Source organism: Musa acuminata, unplaced genomic scaffold (genome assembly GCF_036884655.1).
Source record: "Musa acuminata AAA Group cultivar baxijiao unplaced genomic scaffold, Cavendish_Baxijiao_AAA HiC_scaffold_751, whole genome shotgun sequence".
Taxonomy (NCBI): Eukaryota; Viridiplantae; Streptophyta; class Magnoliopsida; order Zingiberales; family Musaceae; genus Musa; species Musa acuminata.
Window position 1 is genome coordinate 2,481 of NW_027020981.1, and position 24,020 is coordinate 26,500.

Consider the following 24,020-nt stretch of genomic DNA (forward strand, 5'->3'; position numbering starts at 1 on the left):
CTTATCATCTACGTAAAAACAGTCAGTCAAAATGATTAATTTGACTGAAACTTGATTTATTAGTTCTTATCAATGATTGAATAAATGAAAGAAACGGATTCAAACTCCAAGTCTTAAATGAAATGATCTGTCTGGAATCATAAGTATCTGAGATAATAAGTATCTGAGATAGTAGTATCTGAGCCGAGATAGTATGGTATAGTATTTATTATCCTATTAATGATTTTCATAGAAAGTTGTACTGTATACAGATATAGGCTTTTATATAGAGAAAGCCTATATCTAGGTCAATATACAATATGTATGTACATAGATTAGATGTATATCTAAATAGTACATCAAAATAACAGTCCAATTCTATTATTTTTTTGGCTACATTTACTTGTGTGGATTTCGATCAATTCAAAATAATTGAAGACCAACTCTTCTAATTCCTGGCTTTCTTAGAATTTATATATATATAGGTATAGGTCCCGAGATCTATCAAAGGAATCAATGGAGCAAGACAAAAAGAGTATGGGCATATTCTACTATAAATTAAATAAAAAAAAAGATAAAAGAAAACGAAACCAAAGAAAAGAATCTTTTTCTTTTTTAGATTTCCCATCTCAAGAAGTCATTGCTTGATCTATTAACAGATGATCTGCGGAGTTCTATTCCATGATAACTTCTTCAGATTTGAAAAAGAAGTAGATTAATAGAGTAGACCTTCCCAATTTTTTATGCTTAAACATGACATGAGATGAGTCAAAAAAAGCATAAAAAAATCTCTAGGAGTCTAAAAAAAAGGTGAAATGCGCGATATGTGGATCGCTCAACGGAAGAAAGATCTAATCTTATTATGTGTAGAACCTCTTTGGACAACAACTAGTCATTTCCAATAGAAAGTATGTATTGTCGTAATCTAATATAATTAGAATAGCGGAACGGCTTTCTCTTCTCTTAGAACAGTAAAAGTAAAGAAAGAGGGAAACAAATAAAGAAAAAAAGAAAAAACCAATTTCAGATTTTTTCTTTTTGTAATATCCATAATTCTGGTAAGAGCTGGTTTATCAAAATAGAATTTAGGAAGAATTCGGTTGGAAAAAATTTCCTATCATGCGTAGATTTAGGTTTCGAAATACAACTATAGTAATCATTCATTCTTTGATCGAATGGTTATTATTCATTATTGTATTTTCTTATTCATTACTGTATTTCAGTATAATTTTGAAACAGAGACATTCTTTTTTTAAAGCTTTGCAAAACGATCAATTAAACAATTGATAGAATTCAATTACTCAATCGATTACTCGATTAGTAGTACCCCTAGAGTCCACTCCTTCCCCATACTACGAGTGAGAGGGAAAATGTAAAGACTACCATTAAAGCAGCCCAAGCGAGACTTACTATATCCATATAAATTATGTCTCCTATCTCTATGAAGGAATTATTCCATTATTGATCAATAATCATAGTGGAATCAATGGCGCAGAGTCAAAATGGAATTCTGACTTAACTTAAGGCTATTGATGAACCAATCCAATGAATCTACTCGTAACAAGATTATAAGATTTCTGGTAGAATCGGGAAGCATTAAGCATAAATACAATACACACACCTTTTCTCGGAAAATGAAATAACAAAGGAATACTCCTATCCCAATGGAACATGTAGGAGTACTAAGACCTATTGTTTGTTACCCTTTTTCATAAGCAAAAGACATCAAAATATACCATCAAGATAGATAACTATCTATCAGATACCTCTATTTCCTATTTGATCTAAGCCTTACTGTTTTTTTTGTGAAAGAATGGGGAGACACCATCACCAGTATTACATACATTCTTTCTTTTTTTCGTAATCCCCCTATCTTACACGGGCAAAGAAATTCCTACACGGGCAAAGAAATTTTTTTGTTTCTTCAACTTTTACTTTTACTCTTTACTCAATAAGAGCCGACCAACTATCCTGATTGAATGTTTGAGTACTCAGAGACTCTCGTGAGTCTGGATACAAAGTATCTTCAGTCCTTTCCACAACTTCTAAATTGATTTCCCATCAGCCTATCCAATCGAATTCCAGACAGAGTCAGTAGACACAACGGTGGTAGTGTAAAATAATTAGGAATTCTTGATAGTCTTTCGTACAATCTCTTCTTCAATCCTAGTAGCAAAAATGGAGTGTCCTTTAGGAACCTTTGGATACCAAGATTTCCGACCTCTTACTTTCGTAGTTTTGAATCCCAGAATTTACTTTCACTATTTATTTATTCTACTTATAAAATAAATGTCCGAACCAATCATAATCATATTAAAATCATAATCATATTAATAAGTAAGGCTTACTTCATCCCTATTTGTACCGGTTTGGGCCACACCCAAAGCCCGGATTTTTAGAAAAAAATTGACTTTCTTTAAAAAAATTGACTTTCTTTATAGAACTACAGATTCTAAAAATAAAGTATCGATAGGCTTATCCTTTTGCCTCTCCTTCTCCGGGGACAGAATTCGTCGAGTTAAATCAGCAGAATAAGAAATCCCAAGTTTTTTGTTGATCAGGCGACACCCAGATTTGAACTGGGGATAAAGGATTTGCAGTCCCCCGCCTTACCACTTGGCCATGTCGCCAAACCAAATTCGATCCAAATAAGATAAAAAATAGATTTCTGGTCAAAGACTGAAAAATTCAGGGCAAATTGGAACCATTAACTATTTGTTTTGTTGTTTTGAATTAGCGAAAGGTTCTTCAATTTGTATCTCAAATTGTTGCGTTTCCTTAATGGCATAACAAAATCAAATTGATTTATGACTAATTCAGTATCAATTATTTTCAATAATCAATCTTTTTCAATTTCAATTATAACAATATAAATTATAACAATATATATGTGTATATGTAAACCTCAAAACAGAAATTGTTACACAGATACCGCTCTTATGTACATATCCCATATCCCTATAGAGAATCGTCGTGCCTTCTTTTTTCATTTTCTATATGCAATAGAAAAAATAGGGAATTATGATATAGTGCGACCTGACTTCTGTTGCCACAAGTGAAATTACGATAAAAGATGTGATATGCGGACAGGTAGATAGCTATATTGGCATGCACTTAATAAATATTACTCCTATTACGCAATTCAATCATATTCTATATATTCTACTAGCAAAAAAATAATTCGAAATTTTTTTTGAACATGAAATGAAACTCAAATAAAATTAAGTATGCTAAAAAGGGAAACTCTATATTGTTCCTGTTTGTACCTGTCGCAAATTCGAACTTGCGTCGAAAATGCTCTTCATTCCTCTGTCTCATTTCCGTTCATACGTATGAAATACATATATGGTATATGGAGTTGGCTAAAATTTCATGTGATTCAGTAAACAGAATATACATTCCATCATTGCTAGATCGATCCGTATGGTTCGATAAATAGTGAGCTAATAATGGGATTTTTCAATAAACAGGAAACTTAAGATTAAGATGCTCGGAATGATGGAAATGAGGGAATGTCCACAATACCTGGATTTAGTCAGATCCAATTTGAGGGATTTTGTAGGTTCATTAATGAGGGCTTGACGGAAGAATTTCATAAGTTTCCAAAAATTGAAGATACAGATCAAGAAATTGAATTTAAATTATTTGTGGAAAGATATCAATTGGTAGAACCCTTGATAAACGAAAGAGATGCTGTGTATGAATCACTCACATATTCTTCTGAATTATATGTACCGCGGGATTAATTTGGAAAACCGGTAGAGATATGCAAGAACAAACCGTTTTTATTGGAAACATTCCCCTAATGAATTCCCTGGGAACCTTTATAGTAAATGGAATATACAGAATTGTGATCAATCAAATATTGCAAAGTCCTGGTATTTACTACCGTTCAGAATTGGACCATAACGGAATTTCTGTCTATACCAGCACAATAATATCAGATTGGGGAGGAAGATCGGAATTAGAAATTGATAGAAAAGCAAGGATATGGGCCCGTGTAAGTAGGAAACAAAAAATATCTATTCTAATTCTATCATCAGCTATGGGTTCGAATCTAAGAGAAATTCTAGATAATGTTTGTTACCCTGAAATTTTCTTGTCTTTCCCGAATGATAAGGAGAAAAAAAAGATTGGGTCAAAAGAAAATGCTATTTTGGAATTTTATCAACAATTTGCTTGTGTAGGCGGGGATCCGGTATTTTCTGAGTCTTTATGTAAAGAATTACAAAAGAAATTTTTTCAACAAAGATGTGAATTAGGAAGGATTGGTCGACGAAATATGAACCGGAGACTGAATCTTGATATACCTCAGAACAATACATTTTTATTACCACGAGATGTATTGGCTGCTGCGGATCATTTGATCGGAATTAAATTTGGAATGGGTACACTTGACGATATGAATCACTTGAAAAATAAACGGATTCGTTCTATAGCGGATCTGTTACAGGATCAATTCGGACTGGCTCTTGTTCGTTTAGAAAATGCGGTTCGAGGAACTATATGTGGAGCAATTCGGCATAAATTGATACCGACTCCTCAAAATTTGGTAACTTCAACTTCATTAACAACCACTTATGAATCGTTTTTTGGCCTACATCCTTTATCTCAAGTTTTGGATCGAACTAATCCATTGACACAAATCGTTCATGGGCGAAAATTGAGTTATTTGGGTCCTGGAGGATTGACGGGGCGAACTGCTAGTTTTCGGATACGAGATATTCATCCTAGCCACTATGGACGTATTTGTCCAATTGACACGTCCGAAGGAATCAATGTTGGACTTATTGGATCCTTAGCCATTCATGTGAGGATTGGCCATTGGGGATCTATAGAGAGTCCATTTTATGAAATATCTGAAAGATCAAAAGAGGCACAGATAGTTTATTTATCACCAAATAGAGATGAATATTATATGGTAGCAGCGGGAAATTCTTTGGCCTTGAATCGGGGTATTCAGGAAGAACAGGTTGTTCCAGCCCGATACCGTCAAGAGTTCCTGACTATTGCATGGGAACAGATTCATCTTAGAAGTATTTTTCCCTTCCAATATTTTTCTATTGGAGCTTCCCTCATTCCTTTTATCGAGCATAATGATGCGAATCGGGCTTTAATGAGTTCTAATATGCAGCGCCAAGCAGTTCCGCTTTCTCAGTCCGAGAGGTGCATTGTTGGAACTGGACTGGAACGCCAAACGGCTCTGGATTCGGGGGTTTCCGCTATAGCCGAACACGAGGGAAAGATCATTTATACTGACCCTCACAAGATCATTTTATCAAGTAATGGGGACACTACTATAAGTATAAGTATTCCATTAGTTATCTATCAACGTTCCAACAAAAATACTTGTATGCATCAAAAACCTCAGGTTCCGCGGGGTAAATGCATTAAAAAAGGACAAATTTTAGCGGACGGTGCGGCTACAGTTGGGGGGGAACTTGCTTTAGGAAAAAACGTATTAGTAGCTTATATGCCATGGGAGGGTTACAATTCTGAAGACGCAGTACTAATTAGCGAACGTCTGGTATATGAAGATATTTATACTTCTTTTCACATCCGGAAATATGAAATTCAGACTCATGTGACAAGCCAAGGACCTGAAAGAATCACTAAGGAAATACCACATCTAGAGGCTCATTTACTCCGCAATTTAGACAGAAATGGAGTTGTGATGCTGGGATCTTGGGTAGAAACAGGTGATATTTTAGTAGGTAAATTAACACCTCAGACAGCAAACGAATCGTCGTATGCTCCAGAGGATAGATTATTACGAGCCATACTTGGAATTCAGGTATCCACTGCAAAAGAAACTTCTCTAAAACTACCTATAGGCGGAAGAGGTCGCGTTATTGATGTGAGATGGATCCGGAAAAAGGGGGGTTCCTGTTATAATTCAGAAATGATTCGTGTATATATTTCACAGAAACGTGAAATCAAAGTAGGTGATAAAGTAGCTGGAAGACATGGGAATAAGGGTATCATTTCAAAAATTTTGCCTAGACAAGATATGCCCTATTTGCAAGATGGAACACCTGTTGATATGGTCTTCAACCCATTAGGAGTACCATCACGAATGAATGTGGGACAGATATTTGAATGCTCGCTCGGGTTAGCGGGGGATCTGCTAAAGAGACATTATAGAATAGCACCTTTTGATGAGAGATATGAGCAAGAGGCTTCGAGAAAACTAGTGTTTTCCGAATTATATGAAGCCAGTAAGCAAACAAAAAATCCATGGGTATTTGAACCCGAATATCCGGGAAAAAGCAGAATATTTGATGGAAGAACAGGAAATCCTTTTGAACAACCTGTTCTAATAGGAAAGTCCTATATTTTAAAATTAATTCATCAAGTTGATGATAAAATCCATGGACGTTCTAGTGGACATTACGCACTTGTTACACAACAACCCCTTAGAGGAAGGGCGAAGCAAGGGGGACAACGAGTAGGGGAAATGGAAGTTTGGGCTCTAGAGGGATTTGGTGTTGCTCATATTTTACAAGAGATGCTTACTTATAAATCTGATCATATTAGAGCTCGTCAAGAAGTACTTGGTGCTACGATCATTGGAGGAAGAGTATCTAACCCAGAAGATGCTCCAGAATCTTTTCGATTGCTCGTTCGAGAACTACGATCTTTAGCTCTAGAACTGAATCATTTCCTTGTATCTGAGAAGAACTTCCAGATTAATAGGAAGGAAGCTTGATCTGAATGAATCAGAATTTCTATTCTATGATTGACCGGTATAAACATCAACAACTTCGAATTGGACTAGTTTCTCCTCAACAAATAAAGGCTTGGGCCAACAAAATTTTACCTAATGGAGAGATAGTTGGAGAGGTGACAAAGCCCTATACGTTTCATTATAAGACCAATAAACCAGAAAAAGATGGATTGTTTTGTGAAAGAATCTCTGGGCCCATAAAAAGTGGAATTTGTGCTTGTGGAAATTATCGAGTGATTGGAGCTGAAAAAGAAGACCCGAAATTTTGTGAACAATGCGGGGTGGAATTTGTTGATTCTCGGATACGAAGATATCAAATGGGATACATCAAACTCGCATGTCCAGTGACTCATGTGTGGTATTTGAAACGTCTTCCTAGTTATATCGCGAATCTTTTAGATAAACCCCTTAAGGAATTAGAAGGCCTAGTATACTGCGATGTGTGATTTGATCAAAATTTTCGTTTTACAGATTCGGACTGAGAAACTGTCATCCCATTCAATCCGATTGGGGTGCCCCCGGCTCTGACATGTGTTTTGGGAGAAGTAAAAGTAACACGAAACTCAGAATTATAGGTGTATTCAATACTTCCAAATGCAAGGGGAATTGATCCATGGTCGATTCCGTATAAATAGGAATTGCTAGTTATACCTCGTGAAAAAACACTTTTTTGTGGAATCAGCTATTCCATTTCTTTATAGAGAGATTCCGTTTAAGCAAGCAAATATAGTATGGTTACAGAAGTCTATCTATCGCATATATGCTTCAAGGGGCATCATGGGATAACCATCGAGGTGAGTAGGGACCTAAAGGATCGAATAGAACGATATATAGACAAGTAAATCCCTTACGAGTCCCAAAGTATTCTTTTAAGGGGATTCATCATTTGACGGGAAGTAGACTACTCAAAAATCCTACATTTTTATTTTGTCATAAGTAATTCGGAAAATGAAAGTAAAAAAAGAAGAATGAATCGTTGGTCCTTAGTGGGAACTTGAGTAAGGAGTAGTTCTTTGTTTGTAGGGTTTTTCGAACAAACTTTTTAAATAAGAAAGAATCCCCTTTTTGAGGTAACTACTTGAGCCGGATGAAAGGAAACCTTCACGTCCGATTTTAAAAGGGGGAATCCAATCCTACAGGAACCTATCTCGATTTTTCTTTTGCTAGGCCCATAGCGAAAAAACCTACTTTCTTACGATTACGAGGTTTATTCGAATATGAAATCCAATCTCGGAAATACAGCATACCACTTTTTTTTACTACCCAAGGCTTCGAGACATTTCGAAATCGAGAAATCTCTACAGGAGCAGGTGCTATCAGAGAACAATTAGCCGATTCAGATTTGCGAATTATTACGGGTAATTCATTAGTAGAATGGAAGGAATTAGGGGAGGAGGGGTCCACTGGAAATGAATGGGAAGATAGAAAAATTAGAAGAAGAAAGGATTTTTTGGTTAGACGCATGGAATTAGCTAAACATTTTATTCGAACAAATGTAGAACCAGAATGGATGGTTTTGTGCTTATTACCAGTTCTTCCTCCCGAGTTGAGACCAATCATTCAGATAGATGGGGGTAAACTAATGAGTTCGGATATTAATGAACTCTATAGACGAGTTATCTATCGGAATAATACTCTTACCGATCTATTAGCAACAAGTAGATCTACGCCAGGGGAATTAGTAATGTGTCAGGAGAAATTGGTACAAGAGGCCGTGGATACACTTCTTGATAATGGGATCCGTGGACAACCAATGAGGGATGGTCATAATAAAGTTTACAAGTCATTTTCAGATGTAATTGAAGGCAAAGAGGGAAGATTTCGTGAGACTCTGCTTGGTAAACGTGTCGATTATTCGGGACGTTCCGTCATTGTCGTGGGTCCTTCGCTTTCATTACATCAGTGTGGATTACCTCGAGAAATAGCAATAGAGCTTTTCCAAACATTTGTAATTCGTGGTCTAATCAGACAACATGTTGCTTCTAACATAGGAATTGCTAAAAGTAAAATTCGGGAAAAAGAACCCATTGTATGGGAAATACTTCAAGAAGTTATGCGGGGGCATCCTGTATTATTGAATAGAGCACCCACCCTGCACAGATTAGGCATACAGGCGTTCCAACCCTTTTTAGTGGAGGGACGCGCTATTTGTTTACATCCATTAGTTTGTAAGGGTTTCAATGCAGACTTTGATGGGGATCAAATGGCTGTTCATGTACCTTTATCTTTGGAAGCTCAAGCGGAGGCTCGTTTACTTATGTTTTCTCATATGAATCTCTTGTCTCCAGCTATTGGGGATCCTATTTCCGTACCAACTCAAGATATGCTTATCGGACTCTATTTATTAACGATCGGGAATCGTCGAGGTATTTGTGCAAATAGGTATAATCCATATAGATATAGTTGCGGAAACTACCAAAATAAAAAGGTTGACAATAAAAAAAATGACTATAGGTATACGGAAAAGAAAGAACCCTATTTTTCTAGTTCCTATGATGCACTTGGAGCTTATCAACAGAAACGAATTAGTTTAGATAGTCCTTTGTGGCTCCGATGGAGACTAGATCAACGTGTCATTGGCTCAAGAGAAGTTCCCATCGAAGTTCAATATGAATCTTTGGGTACTTATCATGAGATTTATGGGCACTATCTAATAGAAGGAAGTGTAACAAAGGAAATCCGTTGTATATACATTCGAACTACTCTTGGTCATATTTCTTTTTATCGGGAAATAGAAGAAGCCATACAGGGGTTTTGTCGAGCCTACTCATACGCTATCTAAACTAAGAAATCAGATTAGGCGATGTTCGTGCCCATGGGAATTCGGGTCTCCCCAATTTCACTGGTATCATAATTTCTGAATTTCTGCGTGAATCAAGATTGAGATTGAGGAAAGGAAGTTTTCGAATCACTAACTCAGGTCCATTGTCGAATCCTACTTAGCAGAATAAATATAAGAGGTACTGTACTTATGGCAGAACGGGCCGATCTGGTCTTTCACAATAAAGTGATAAATGGAACTGTTATGAAACGACTTATTAGCAGGTTAATAGATCATTTCGGAATGGCATATACATCACATATCTTGGATCAAGTAAAGACTTTGGGTTTCCAACAAGCCACTGCTACATCTATTTCATTAGGAATTGATGATCTTTTAACAATCCCTTCTAAGGGATGGTTAGTCCAAGACGCTGAACAACAAAGTTTTATTTTGGATAAACACCATCATTATGGGAATGTACACGCGGTAGAAAAATTACGTCAATCCATTGAGATATGGTATGCTACAAGTGAATATTTGAGACAAGAAATGAATCCTAATTTTCGGATGACTGATCCTTCTAATCCAGTATATCTAATGTCCTTTTCGGGAGCTAGGGGAAATGCATCTCAGATACACCAATTAGTAGGTATGAGAGGATTAATGTCGGATCCCCAAGGACAAATGATTGATTTACCCATTCAAAGCAATTTACGTGAAGGACTTTCTTTGACAGAATATATAATTTCCTGTTATGGAGCCCGCAAAGGAGTTGTAGATACTGCTGTACGAACATCAGATGCTGGATACCTCACACGTAGACTTGTTGAAGTAGTTCAACATATTATTGTACGTAGAACAGATTGTGGCACTATCCGAGGTATTTCCGTGAGTCCTCGAAATGGGATGACGGAAAAAATTTTTGTCCAAACACTAATTGGTCGTGTATTAGCGGACGATATATATATCGGTCTACGATGCCTTGCCACTCGAAATCAAGATATTGGGATTGGACTTGTCAATCGATTCATAACCTTTCGAGCACAACCAATATATATTCGAACCCCCTTTACTTGCAGGAGTACATCTTGGATCTGCCAATTATGTTATGGTCGGAGTCCTACTCATGGCGACCTGGTCGAATTGGGAGAAGCTGTAGGTATTATTGCGGGTCAATCAATTGGGGAACCAGGAACTCAACTAACATTAAGAACTTTTCATACCGGTGGAGTATTCACAGGCGGTACTGCCGAGCATGTACGAGCTCCTTCTAATGGAAAAATAAAATTCAATGAGGATTTGGTTCATCCCACACGTACCCGTCATGGGCATCCTGCTTTTCTATGTTCTATAGACTTGTATGTAACTATTGAGAGTCGGGATATTCTACATAATGTAAATATTCCACCAAAAAGTTTTATTTTAGTTCAAAATAATCAATATGTAGAATCAGAACAAGTGATTGCTGAGATTCGTGCTGGAACGTCCACTTTTCATTTTAAAGAGAAGGTACGAAAACATATTTATTCTGAATCAGAGGGAGAAATGCACTGGAGTACCGATGTCCACCATGCACCTGAATATACATATGGTAATGTTCATCTATTATCAAAAACGAGTCATTTATGGATATTAGCGGGAGGTCCGTGCAGATCCAGTATAGTGTCTTTTTCGCTCCACAAGGATCAAGATCAAATGAATGTTTATTCTTTTTCTGTCGAAGAAAGATATATCTCTGACCTATCAATGACTAATGGTCGAATAAGACATAAATTGTTGGATACTTCTGGTAAAAAAGATAAGAAAATTATTGACTATTCAATAAGACCTGATCAAACGATGTCTAATGGTCATTTGAATTTCATATATCCTTCTATTATCCAAGGGAATTCTTATTTCTTGGCGAAAAAGCGAAGAAATAGATTCATCATCCCATTACAATACAATCAAGAACGAGAGAAAGAACTAATACCCTGTTTTGGTATTTCGATCGAAATACCAAAACAGGGTATTTTACGTAGAAATAGTATTCTTGCTTATTTTGATGATCCACGATACAGAAGAAGCAATTCAGGAATTACTAAATATGGAACCGTAGAGGTCAATTCAATCATAAAAAAAGAGGATTTGATTGAGTATCGAGGACCAAAAGAATTTAGTCCGAAATACCAAACGAAAGTAGATCGGTTTTTTTTCATTCTCGAAGAAGTGCATATCTTACCCGGATCTTCGTTGATAATGGTCCGGAACAATAGTATCATTGGAGTAGATACACAACTCGCTTTAAATACAAGAAGTCGAGTAGGCGGATTAGTCCGAGTGGAGAGAAAAAAAAAAAATATTGAACTAAAAATATTTTCCGGAGATATTTATTTTCCTGGAGAGGCAGATAAGATATCCAGGCACAGCGGCATTTTGATACCACCGGAAACAGAAAAAAAAATTTCTAAGGAATCAAAAAAATGGAAAAATTGGATCTATGTCCAACGGATCACACCTACCAAGAAAAAGTATTTTGTTTTGGTTCGACCCGTAGTCACATATGAAATAGCTGATGGCATAAATTTAGCAACACTTTTTCCTCAAGATCTCCTGCGGGAAAAGGATAATGTCCAACTTAGAGTTGTCAATTATATCCTTCATGGAAATGGCAAGTCAATTCGAGGAATTTCTCACACAAGTATTCAATTAGTTCGGACTTGCTTAGTATTGAATTGGGATCAAGAGCAAAAAGGTTCTCCGGAAGAGGTTCACGCTTCCTTTGTTGAGGTAAGAACAAATGATCTGATTCGAGATTTCATAAGAATTGAGTTAGTCAAGTCCACTATTTCGTATACCGGAAAAAGATATGATAGGGCAAGTTCCGGATTGATTTCCGATAATGGATTAGATCGCACAAATATCAATCCTTTTTTTTACAAGGCCAGGATTCAATCACTTACCCAACATCAAGGTACTATTGGTACATTGTTAAATCGAAATAAGGAATGCCAATCTTTGATAATTTTGTCATCATCCAATTGTTTTCGAATTGGCCCATTCAATGGTTCAAAATATAACAATATGACAAAAGAATCGGATCCCATAATCCCAATTAAGGATTTGCTGGGTCCCTTAGGCACTATTGTACCTAAAATAGCAAATTTCTATTCATCTTACCATTTAATAACTTATAATCAGATCTTGTTAAAGAAATATTTGCTACTTGACAATTTTCAACAGACTTTCCAAGTACTTCAAGTACTTAAATACTGTTTAATAGATGAAAATAGGAGGATTTATAACCCCGATCCATGCAGTAACATCATTTTGAATCCATTCCATTTGAATTGGCACTTTCTCCATCACGATTATTGGGAAGAGACATCTAAAAAAATTCGTCTTGGACAATTTTTTTGTGAAAATGTATGTCTATTCAAATACGAACCACACGTAGAAAAATCTGGTCAGATCATAATTGTTCATGTTGACTCCTTAGTTATAAGATCGGCTAAGCCCTATTTGGCCACTCCAGGAGCTACTGTTCATGGCCATTATGGAGAAATCTTTTACGAAGGAGATACATTAGTTACATTTATATATGAAAAATCGAGATCTGGTGACATAACGCAAGGTCTTCCAAAAGTGGAACAAATCTTAGAAGTACGTTCTATTGATTCAATATCGATGAACCTCGAAAGGAGAGTTGAAGGTTGGAACGAAGGTATACCAAAAATTCTTGGAATCCCCTGGGGATTCTTGATTCAAGCGGAGCTAACCATAGTTCAAAGTCGTATCTCTTTGGTTAATAAAATCCAAAAGGTTTATCGATCCCAGGGGGTACAGATCCATAATAGACATATAGAGATTATTGTACGTCAAGTAACATCAAAAGTGTTGGTTTCAGAAGATGGAATGTCTAATGTTTTTTCACCTGGGGAATTAATCGGATTGTTGCGAGCGGAACGAGCGGGGCGCGCTTTGGACGAAGCGATCTCTTATCGGGCAATCCTATTGGGAATAACGAGGGCATCTTTGAATACTCAAAGTTTCATATCCGAAGCAAGTTTTCAAGAAACCGCTCGAGTTTTAGCAAAAGCTGCTCTACGAGGTCGTATTGATTGGTTGAAAGGCCTGAAAGAGAACGTTGTTCTGGGTGGGATTATACCCGTTGGTACCGGATTCAAAAAATTAGTGCACCGTTCAAGGCAAGACAAGAACATTTATTTGGAAATCAAAAGAAAGAATCTATTCGATTTGGAAATGAGAGATATTTTGTTACACCATAGAGAATTATTTTGTTCTTACGTCCCATTTCCATGAGACATCAGAACAATCGTTTACGCGATTTCATGATTCCTAAGAGCAGATTCTTTTACTTTAACTATCTTTTCACTTTTAACTATCTGTCTTTTAACTTAACTATCTGGTCCGAGTATTGATTTGGTAAAAAAAAAATAAGTAATTAAAAGACATTAATGGTTTGTACCGTGTATCAACGGTTAATTCCCGGTAGAAGGTTCCATCGGAACAATTATTTATTTCAAAGTACCTCGTCTCTTTGTTAAAAAAATAAAAAAGAAAAAACAAAAAGGAAGTGTGGGGAAAAATGACAAGAAGATATTGGAACATCAATTTGGAAGAGATGATGGAGGCCGGAGTTCATTTTGGTCATGGTACTAAGAAATGGAATCCTAGAATGGCCCCTTACATCTCTGCAAAGCGTAAAGGTATTCATATTACAAATCTCACTAGAACGGCTCGTTTTTTATCAGAAGCCTGTGATTTAGTTTTTGATGCAGCAAGTAGGGGAAAAAACTTCTTAATTGTTGGTACCAAAAATAAAGCAGCGGATTCAGTAGCATCAGCTGCAATAAGGGCCCGGTGTCATTATGTTAATAAAAAATGGCTCGGTGGTATGTTAACGAATTGGTCTACTACGGAAACGAGACTTCAAAAGTTCAGGGATTTAAGAGCAGAACAAAAGATGGGGAAACTCAACCGTCTTCCCAAAAGAGATGCCGCAATGTTGAAGAGAAAATTATCTGCCTTGCAAACATATCTCGGCGGTATCAAATATATGACGGGATTGCCTGATATTGTGATCATCGTTGATCAGCAAGAAGAATATATGGCTCTTCGAGAATGTGTAATTTTAGGGATTCCGACGATTTGTTTAATCGATACAAATTGTGACCCCGATCTCGCAGATATTTCGATCCCAGCCAATGATGACGCTATAGCTTCAATCCGATTGGTTCTTAACAAATTAGTATCCGCAATTTGTGAGGGCCGTTGTAGCTATATAAGAAATCGTTGATTATGATTAAGAATAATTAGTTAATTATTTGGGGATTTTATAGATTTATTGGATCGGTTACTATTCTTGAATTAAAAAAAAGAAAAAACAAAATGGAAATGTGGGCATATTGATAATATGTTATGATGTTATGTGATTTCTTGGTATCCTATGTAATTTCTTGATATCCTAAATATACGATTGATGAATACAATTAGTGATTCAAGTTGGTGAGTTGAGAAAGAGATGGTTGAATCAAAATAATTTATTTTTTGAAGTTCAATTTTTGTTAGAGGACCATATGAATGTTATACCATGTTCCATTAAAACACTCAAGGGGTTATACGATATATCGGGTGTAGAAGTAGGCCAACATTTCTATTGGCAAATAGGAGGTTTACAAGTCCATGCCCAAGTACTTATCACTTCTTGGGTAGTAATTGCTATCTTATTAGGTTCGGTGATCCTAGCTGTTCGGAATCCACAAACCATTCCGACCGGCGGTCAGAATTTCTTCGAATATGTCCTTGAATTTATTCGAGACTTGAGCAAAACCCAGATTGGAGAAGAATATGGTCCTTGGGTTCCCTTTATTGGAACTATGTTCCTATTTATTTTTGTTTCTAACTGGTCAGGTGCTCTTTTACCTTGGAAAATTATACAGTTACCTCATGGGGAGTTAGCTGCGCCCACGAATGATATAAATACTACTGTTGCTTTAGCTTTACTCACGTCAGTCGCATATTTTTATGCGGGTCTTAGCAAAAAAGGATTGGGTTATTTTGGGAAATACATTCAACCAACTCCAATACTTTTACCAATTAACATCCTAGAAGATTTCACAAAACCCTTATCTCTTAGTTTTCGACTTTTCGGGAATATATTGGCTGATGAATTAGTAGTTGTCGTTCTTGTTTCTTTAGTCCCTTCAGTAGTTCCTATACCTGTCATGTTTCTTGGATTATTTACAAGTGGTATTCAAGCTCTTATTTTTGCAACGTTAGCTGCGGCTTATATAGGTGAATCCATGGAGGGTCATCATTGACTAGCTTTCAAAATAGTCTTTTTATTATTATTTTTTATTATTATTATTAAGTAAGTTTATCCCAATTCATGCGTGGTTCAAGATAATCCAATTGGTTGGGGAACATAATAACGTATTACTATATGACTTAGAGTTTTAGGAGAAAAGATGGACGGTATTACAGAATTGTAAAAAAAAAAAGAAGGGTTGGGGAGGTTATACTAGATGTATGTAATGTCTATAAGCTCGGACCCCGTCTATGTTTCTAGGAATGATTCTAGAATCCGATTTAATCTAAAAAAAATGCGGGTGGTTTACGTTATGGAAGAAACAAATATATATGTCATATTAGAATGACATTAGATATTCATTAGTTATATAAGGCTATCCCTATCATCCTATATAACATCACTATATTACATAATTACATGCTATTACTTAATTACATGCTATTACTTAATTACATACTATTACTATTTTTATAATCATAACTTCTACTCTGTAATCATAATATAATCCTATACATAATATAAAATATAATCCTATACATAATATAATCCTATAATGATAATATAATATAATAATAATATTAATATAATAATAATATAATAAATATAATAATAAATAATAATAAATAAATAAATAAATATAAGTAAATAAATATAAGTAATAAAATAAGTATTAGTTAACATTAATAATTAGTTTAATAGTTAATATTAATATAAGTATTAATATTCATATGTAAAATATCTAAGTATCAATTAAGTATTAGTTAATATAATCATTTATAATTATATTATCGATAATTATTAGTATTAATTATTACTATATATTGATATTGGTACTACTACATACTTTTATATTACTACATATTGATATATTGATATTGATTTGTATTGGTATTAATTTGATTGATATTGATTGCAGCTCACACTGCATTTAGTCACACTCCATTTAGACGGATTTCAATATCAGTCCTTCTATTTTGTCTGTGATTGTGGATTGAATGAACAAAGAGATGAACTCAAGAATGGTGTAGTAAAGAACGAAGAATTAAATGAAAGAGTGGTTCGAAACAAAGAAATACAATAGTTAGAACTGTATGCATATGGATTTACAAAAACTCCATTATGGGTAAAAACGAGATAGTTGTGACGATTCAGTTCAGTAATTTAGTAATATTATCATTTCAATTCGGAGTTTTTAGTTACTTCGGACCGCTGGATCTTAATGATAAAATGAGTAATAATTCATTGGTTGATTGTATCATTAACCATTTCTTTTTTTTTGTGCGAGGAACTTACCATGAATCCACTGATTTCTGCCGCTTCCGTTATTGCTGCTGGATTGGCCGTGGGGCTTGCTTCTATTGGACCTGGAGTTGGTCAAGGTACTGCTGCAGGCCAAGCTGTAGAAGGTATTGCGAGACAACCAGAAGCAGAGGGTAAAATACGAGGTACTTTATTGCTTAGTCTAGCTTTTATGGAAGCTTTAACAATTTACGGACTGGTCGTGGCGTTAGCGCTTTTATTTGCGAATCCTTTTGTTTAATCCTAGAAATAAATAGAAAAAAGTACCTTACATACTTTTTTCTTATTTTATTAACTTTAACTTGGAATTGCCCTTTGCTTCTTCGAATTATATTTACACTTTACTTATAAATTACTTATTTGTTGAGACAATACGCCAGGAAGGGCTGATTTGAGGATGAGGAATTACCAGATTCGCTTGCTTTCTTCCTTTCTGTCCTTAGCTTAGTACAATAGAAAACTTTTTTACTTTCATTGTTCGAAGCGTTTCAACAAACGAAATAGTTATCAATTGATATGAGATCTAAGACCTAAGTAAAGTATCTTATTGGAAACTTCTTGAAAACTTAAAAAATAATAAATTTCAAACAAATGATTTAATCTATTGCCATTAAATAAAGTGGAAATGAAATTAATAAAAAGAAATCGATCAAAAAAAGGCGAGTGAAGTGATACAAAAAGAACTCTGTTCTTTGTTAGTCCTATCCATAAGAGAGGGGAGCATATGAAAAATGTAATCGATTCTTTCGTTTCCTTGGGTCACTGGCCATCCGCCGGGAGTTTCGGGTTTAATACCGATATTTTAGCAACAAATCCAATAAATCTAAGTGTAGTGCTTGGTGTATTGATTTATTTTGGAAAGGGTAGTGTGTGCGAGTTGTGTATTTCAAGAATAGGTTGGATCCATCCAGCTGCACTTTATTTATGGTATTTATAGGAGAAATAGGAAAAAGGTGCACGATCTCGACGAATTACTTCTGAATAAATTAAGAAATCATATGTAAGAACCATAGCATTTCGTGACTTATTGGTAAATCCACTTTGATTCTCTATCAACCAATAATGTGAGACCATTAACATGGTTAAAGCTAAATTGTTTAAAGTCCAGGTAAAACATGGTACTCTTTCTACCACTTCTACCACTACGTTAGTAACGAAATGGTTAAAAAAAAAATAGTTGGTAATTTATTTGATTTGATATAGAACACTCATATCGATAAAAGAATTTGAACCATTTACTAGAAAAATGAGCACTTTGCTTTTTTTATCTAATGCCGAAATGACGACCTATGTATAAAAAAAGAGGAATTTTTGGACTTGAAGAAACAAATAAAAAATATAATAATTATTATTTTCATTTTTTTAAAATGAAAAATGAAATAGAATTCTAAAAATGAAAATGATAAATAAAATACAAAACAAATATAAATAAAATACAAATAAAGAAACAACTTTGCTGACAATTCTAGATTTTTGTCTGGTCTAGTCGGAAGAGTCCTCCTGATATTCTGGTCTTGTATCAGTTTTGACATCTTTGAATACAAACAGAAAAGAGAGGGTAGGCTCATTACATTAAAAAAGATATGGGAATACCCACACCATAAATAAAACATTAAAAAAGATATGGGAATACCCACACCATAAATAAAATAAATAATTGAGCGTGAGAGCCAAATGAATCGAAAGATTCATGTTTGGTTCGGGAAGAGATCATGGAAGTTTTGAAATTAATGATAAGATAATCTACTTTCATTAAATGATTTATTAGATAATCGAAAACAGAGGATTTTGAATACTATTCGAAATTCGGAAGAATTACGTAAAGGGGCCATTGAGCAGCTCGAAAGAGCCCGGGCTCGCTTACGTAAAGTGGAAATGGAAGCAGATGAGTATCGAATGAATGGATACTCTGAAATAGAACGAGAAAAACAAAATTTGATTAATGCCACTAGTAATAGTTTGGAACAATTAGAAAATTACAAAAATGAAACCCTTCAGTTTGAACAACAAAGAGCGATTAATCAGGTCCGACAACGAGTTTTCCAACAAGCCTTACAAGGAGCTCTAGGAACTCTGAATAGTTGCTTGAATAGCGAGTTACATTTCCGTACGATCCGTGCTAATATTGGCATTCTCGGGGCCATGCAAGAAATAACTGATTAGCCCTTCTTTTTTTAGTTATAGTTTAGGCATTATTTTTATCTTTTCCTTCCTAAAAAGAATAAAGAAACACTAATGGTAACCCTTCGAGCCGACGAAATTAGTAATATTATTCGTGAGCGTATTGAACAATATAGTAGAGAAATAAAGATTGTGAATACCGGTACCGTACTTCAAGTAGGCGACGGAATTGCTCGTGTTCATGGTCTTGATGAAGTAATGGCAGGTGAATTAGTAGAGTTTCAAGAGGGTACAATAGGCATTGCTCTGAATTTGGAATCAAATAATGTTGGCGTTGTATTAATGGGTGATGGTTTGATGATACAAGAGGGAAGTTCCGTAAAAGCAACAGGACGAATTGCTCAGATACCTGTGAGTGAGGGTTATTTGGGTCGTGTTATAAATGCTCTGGCTAAACCTATTGATGGGAGAGGTGAAATTTCAGCTTCTGAATCTCGGTTAATTGAATCTCCTGCCCCAGGTATTATTTCTAGACGTTCTGTATATGAGCCTCTTCAAACGGGGCTTATTGCCATTGATTCGATGATCCCTATAGGACGCGGTCAGCGAGAATTAATTATTGGGGACAGACAGACCGGCAAAACAGCCGTAGCCACAGATACGATTCTCAATCAAAAAGGTCAAAATGTAATATGTGTTTATGTAGCTATTGGTCAAAAAGCATCTTCTGTGGCTCAGGTAGTGACTACTTTCCGGGAAAAGGGGGCGATGGAATATACTATTGTGGTAGCCGAAACGGCGGATTCACCTGCTACATTACAATACCTCGCTCCTTATACGGGAGCGGCTCTGGCTGAGTTTTTTATGTATCGTGGACAACATACTTTAATAATTTATGATGATCTCTCCAAACAGGCACAAGCTTATCGCCAAATGTCTCTTCTATTAAGAAGACCTCCCGGTCGTGAAGCTTATCCAGGAGATGTTTTTTATTTGCATTCACGACTTTTGGAAAGAGCCGCTAAATCAAATTCTAGTTTAGGTGAAGGAAGTATGACCGCTTTACCGATAGTTGAGACTCAATCTGGAGACGTTTCAGCTTATATTCCTACTAATGTAATTTCCATTACAGATGGACAAATATTCTTATCTGCCGATCTATTCAATGCTGGAATCCGACCTGCTATTAATGTGGGTATTTCCGTTTCCAGAGTAGGATCCGCAGCTCAAATTAAAGCCATGAAACAAGTAGCCGGCAAATCAAAATTGGAACTAGCGCAATTCACAGAGTTAGAAGCCTTTGCACAATTCGCTTCTGATCTCGATAAAGCTACTCAGAATCAATTGGCAAGAGGTCAACGATTACGCGAGTTGCTTAAACAATCCCAATCAGACCCTCTCGCAGTGGAAGAACAGATAGCTACTATTTATACCGGAGCGAATGGATATCTTGATCCGCTAGAAATTGGACAGGTAAAGAAATTTCTCAGTCAGTTACGTAGCTACTTAAAAAACAATAAACCTAAATTTCAAGAAATTATATCTTCTACCAAGACATTCACCGAGGAAGTAGAATTTCTTTTGAAGGAAGCTATTCAAGAACAGATCGAACTGTTTTTACTTCAGGAACAAACATAAATTTCTTACTTTTATTCTATTCTTGGTATATTCTATTCTTAGTACAAGAGTAATCATTGAGAAATAGTTCTGATTCGAATGATTCAAAAAGGGTTTCTTAGTATAGCCATTTTTAAAAAGTATAGCCATTTTAAAAATAGATGGAAATAAATTGCGTCCAATAGGATTTGAACCTATACCAAAGGTTTAGAAGACCTCTGTCCTATCCATTAGACAATGGACGCTTTTCATTCCTATTTTATTTTTTTGTATTCTTACTTTCTTTTGTTCGGATAAAAAATCAAATTACACGGAAAATATTTTAGGGAATAAAAAAGAATGCATATCTAAATTGATGGTGCATGTATGTATAATACATAATAAGATGTATAATACATAACATAATAAGATGTATAATACATAATAAGAAATATGGAGCGGGTAGCGGGAATCGAACCCGCATCGTTAGCTTGGAAGGCTAGGGGTTATAGTCGACGTTGCTTGATCACTTTTAACGTCTCTAATTCAAAACCGAACGTGAAATTTTGATTTCATTCGGCTCCTTTATGGAAGATTGATGTATTCCTAGAGAAAATTAGATCCATAACATCTATGTCAGCCTTTCTGTCTGAATGTATCCCAAACTACTCGCTTACTAGATGATCCCTCTAGAGGAGAGGGATTATACCAAATCCGTCTAGTCTAGTTACTTCGTTCCCTATTTCCACTCGCAGGATCCCGAGGAAAAGAATTTGGTTTCCACCGAGCTGAAACAATATGCTGATGGTTCTAGTAAACCAAAACCACCCTTTTCTAGCTTGTTTGGCTTCAATTTCCCTTTTACAACACCAAAATTTAAGATCTAGTTACGATTGGAAATAAACTTTTGTATCTTCATCCATAGATCCTTTATTCATACTCATTCGATTGGAAGAATTGATCCAATTCAAAAAAAATTATGTTTCACGACTCCATATACATAATCCAATTTTCTTATTCAATTTCGAAAATAGAATTTCTAATTGGACTTTGGATACAAATCGTGAGAATGTATGTTCTTCCTCAAATATGCTATTGAGAGGTAAAGGATTAAACCCTTTTAAGAAATAAAGTTTTTGATCGGAGTATGCAAAAAACCGAGAGACCCCTTAACTTTTTAAGTTGTTAATAGAACGAATCACACTTTTACCACTAAACTATACCCGCTACATATACATTATTGTATATGAATGGACTATTTGTCGAACAAGGGAGTGAGACGCAATCAAGATAGCATTAAAATTATAACGTTGACACATATTTAGTCCCGCCAGCCAGGGACTTAAAAGGCGAAGAGCACAAAGCTTTTCTAAATAACATATATAAATTTAAAAAACAGTATAAAGTTATACTTATACTTTTCCTTTGCTGGATTGCTGGCATTCTCAGTCTGTCTGAAGGGGTCATTGAAGCTGGACAAAAAAAGAGGTACTGGCCCGGCCAGTACTTAACTAGGACCAGGCCGGGAGAATAAACCTTTCGTACAAAATTAAAGAAGTAAGGTTTTCTTTCTATTGGAGATACCTGTTTCGAATCTTATCTAAATGGAATTCTTGATCAAATTCGTTCTTGACTTACTCTTAACTTACTTAAATGAAACTTAAATTAAATTACGTAAATGTAAATTAACTTAAATATAAATATAATTATATAATTACTTATATAATTACATTACTTAAATTATTAAAATTAACTTAACTTAATATAAATATAATTATATAATTATAATTATATAATTACTTAATTATATAATTACTTATAATATAATATTATTATAATATAATATTATTAATTACTTAATTATATAATTACTTATAATATACAATTACTTATAAAATTACTTATAATATAATATTATAATATTTAATATTATAATATTTAAGAAATTTTTTATTACATAAAAAAAACCTTTAATTTGTTTTTTCTTTACTTTAATTGAAAATAAAATTTCAATTCCTTTAACCTTTAAATTTAGATTAGAATTTATTAATAATTTTAATTTTTAATTATTCACTTTTTATTTTTTTTTTATTTCATCTGTAATGAAATCTATTCTATAATTAGAAATTTTAATAGAATGTTTCATATTTCTAATGATAATGTTATAATTATAATGTTTAATATCTTTCTTAAATTATAATGTTTAATATCTTTCTTAATAAAAAATATTATATTAATGTCTTTCTTAAACTTAATAATTAATATCTTAAAAATTAAAAATTTTTTCTTTTTTATTATTTTCTTTTCTTTTTTTATTTAATTTCAATTTAAATTGAAATAGTTAATTTCAATTTCATTTGAAATTTTATTGAAATTTCAATTTTATTTAAATTGGGAGAGATGGCTGAGTGGACTAAAGCGGCGGATTGCTAATCCGTTGTACGAGTTATTCGTACCGAGGGTTCGAATCCCTCTCTCTCCGCCCGCTCTGATTACTTGATACTTTCGATTTCGAAGGAATTTCGATTCCTTTATTTTTTTATAGGTAAAGTGAATATATGGAATAGATAAAATAATAAGAAAAAATTAGAAAAACAAAGAAAACTCAATTTTTTTTTATTCCTCACGTCCAGGATTACGTCCCGGATCATTAGATAAGAATCCGAAGATGAAGAGAGAAACAAAGAATATCACTACTGTGTAAACAAAGAGTTTGAGAGTAAGCATTACACAATCTCCAAGATAAGATCATTTTAGAAAAAGGGAATAGATTACCTATTTTTTCTTTTTACCACATATACTATTTTGTTTGATTTGACATCATACCCCCCAAAATGGAGTTTTTTGATTTGAAAAGAAAAAGAAAGTCACTTTTACGAATTTCTTTGTAATAAGATTTTTATTCCTTCCTCACAAAAATTTTCTTGTCATATCGACAATTAGGTATTGTAGGGGACCTAGACCTAATAAACTCCTTACTCACTGAAAGGTCAGAACGAGTAAATAAACTGATCAAAATTCATCTCCGCGGTTACTCAATATACAAGAATTTCCATTTTTTAATCGAGGGTTTATAATTCTAATGTAAGACTTAGCCGATCTTATCCATTTTTATAATTTTTTTTGTCGAATAAATCATGAATGGATTTGGCAAAGTATTAAGGATTTTATCGAAAACTTACAGCAGCTTGCCAAACAAAGGCTAAGAGAAAAAAGAGAAC

At 34.6% G+C, this 24,020-nt stretch overlaps 2 protein-coding genes and 3 non-coding genes across 5 annotated transcripts; 3 read left to right on the forward strand and 2 right to left on the reverse strand.

Moving 5' to 3' along the window:
- Positions 1-2,538: 2,538 nt before the first annotated feature.
- TRNAC-GCA (transfer RNA cysteine (anticodon GCA)) lies at positions 2,539-2,609 on the reverse strand. Its single transcript has one exon. It is a non-coding gene; the product is annotated as a tRNA-Cys (tRNA).
- Positions 2,610-3,720: 1,111 nt separating this feature from the next.
- Positions 3,721-9,085, forward strand: LOC135663721 (DNA-directed RNA polymerase subunit beta). Its single transcript, XM_065176864.1, has one exon. The coding sequence runs from the start codon at positions 3,746-3,748 to the stop codon at positions 6,686-6,688; it is 2,943 nt and encodes a 980-aa protein (XP_065032936.1). The 5' UTR covers positions 3,721-3,745; the 3' UTR covers positions 6,689-9,085.
- A 5,296-nt stretch (positions 9,086-14,381) lies between these two features.
- LOC135663722 (ATP synthase subunit a, chloroplastic) lies at positions 14,382-22,034 on the forward strand. Its single transcript, XM_065176865.1, has one exon. The coding sequence runs from the start codon at positions 15,050-15,052 to the stop codon at positions 15,791-15,793; it is 744 nt and encodes a 247-aa protein (XP_065032937.1). The 5' UTR covers positions 14,382-15,049; the 3' UTR covers positions 15,794-22,034.
- On the reverse strand, positions 20,994-21,065 carry TRNAR-UCU (transfer RNA arginine (anticodon UCU)). Its single transcript has one exon. It is a non-coding gene; the product is annotated as a tRNA-Arg (tRNA).
- Positions 22,035-23,193: 1,159 nt separating the features above from the next.
- Positions 23,194-23,281, forward strand: TRNAS-GCU (transfer RNA serine (anticodon GCU)). The gene has a single exon. It is a non-coding gene; the product is annotated as a tRNA-Ser (tRNA).
- Positions 23,282-24,020: the final 739 nt, after the last annotated feature.

Bases quoted from the DNA above. Each gene is read 5' to 3' on its own strand.
- LOC135663721 (XM_065176864.1), top strand. From the start codon at position 3,746: ATGCAAGAACAAACCGTTTTTATTGGAAACATTCCCCTAATGAATTCC.
- LOC135663722 (XM_065176865.1), top strand. From the start codon at position 15,050: ATGAATGTTATACCATGTTCCATTAAAACACTCAAGGGGTTATACGAT.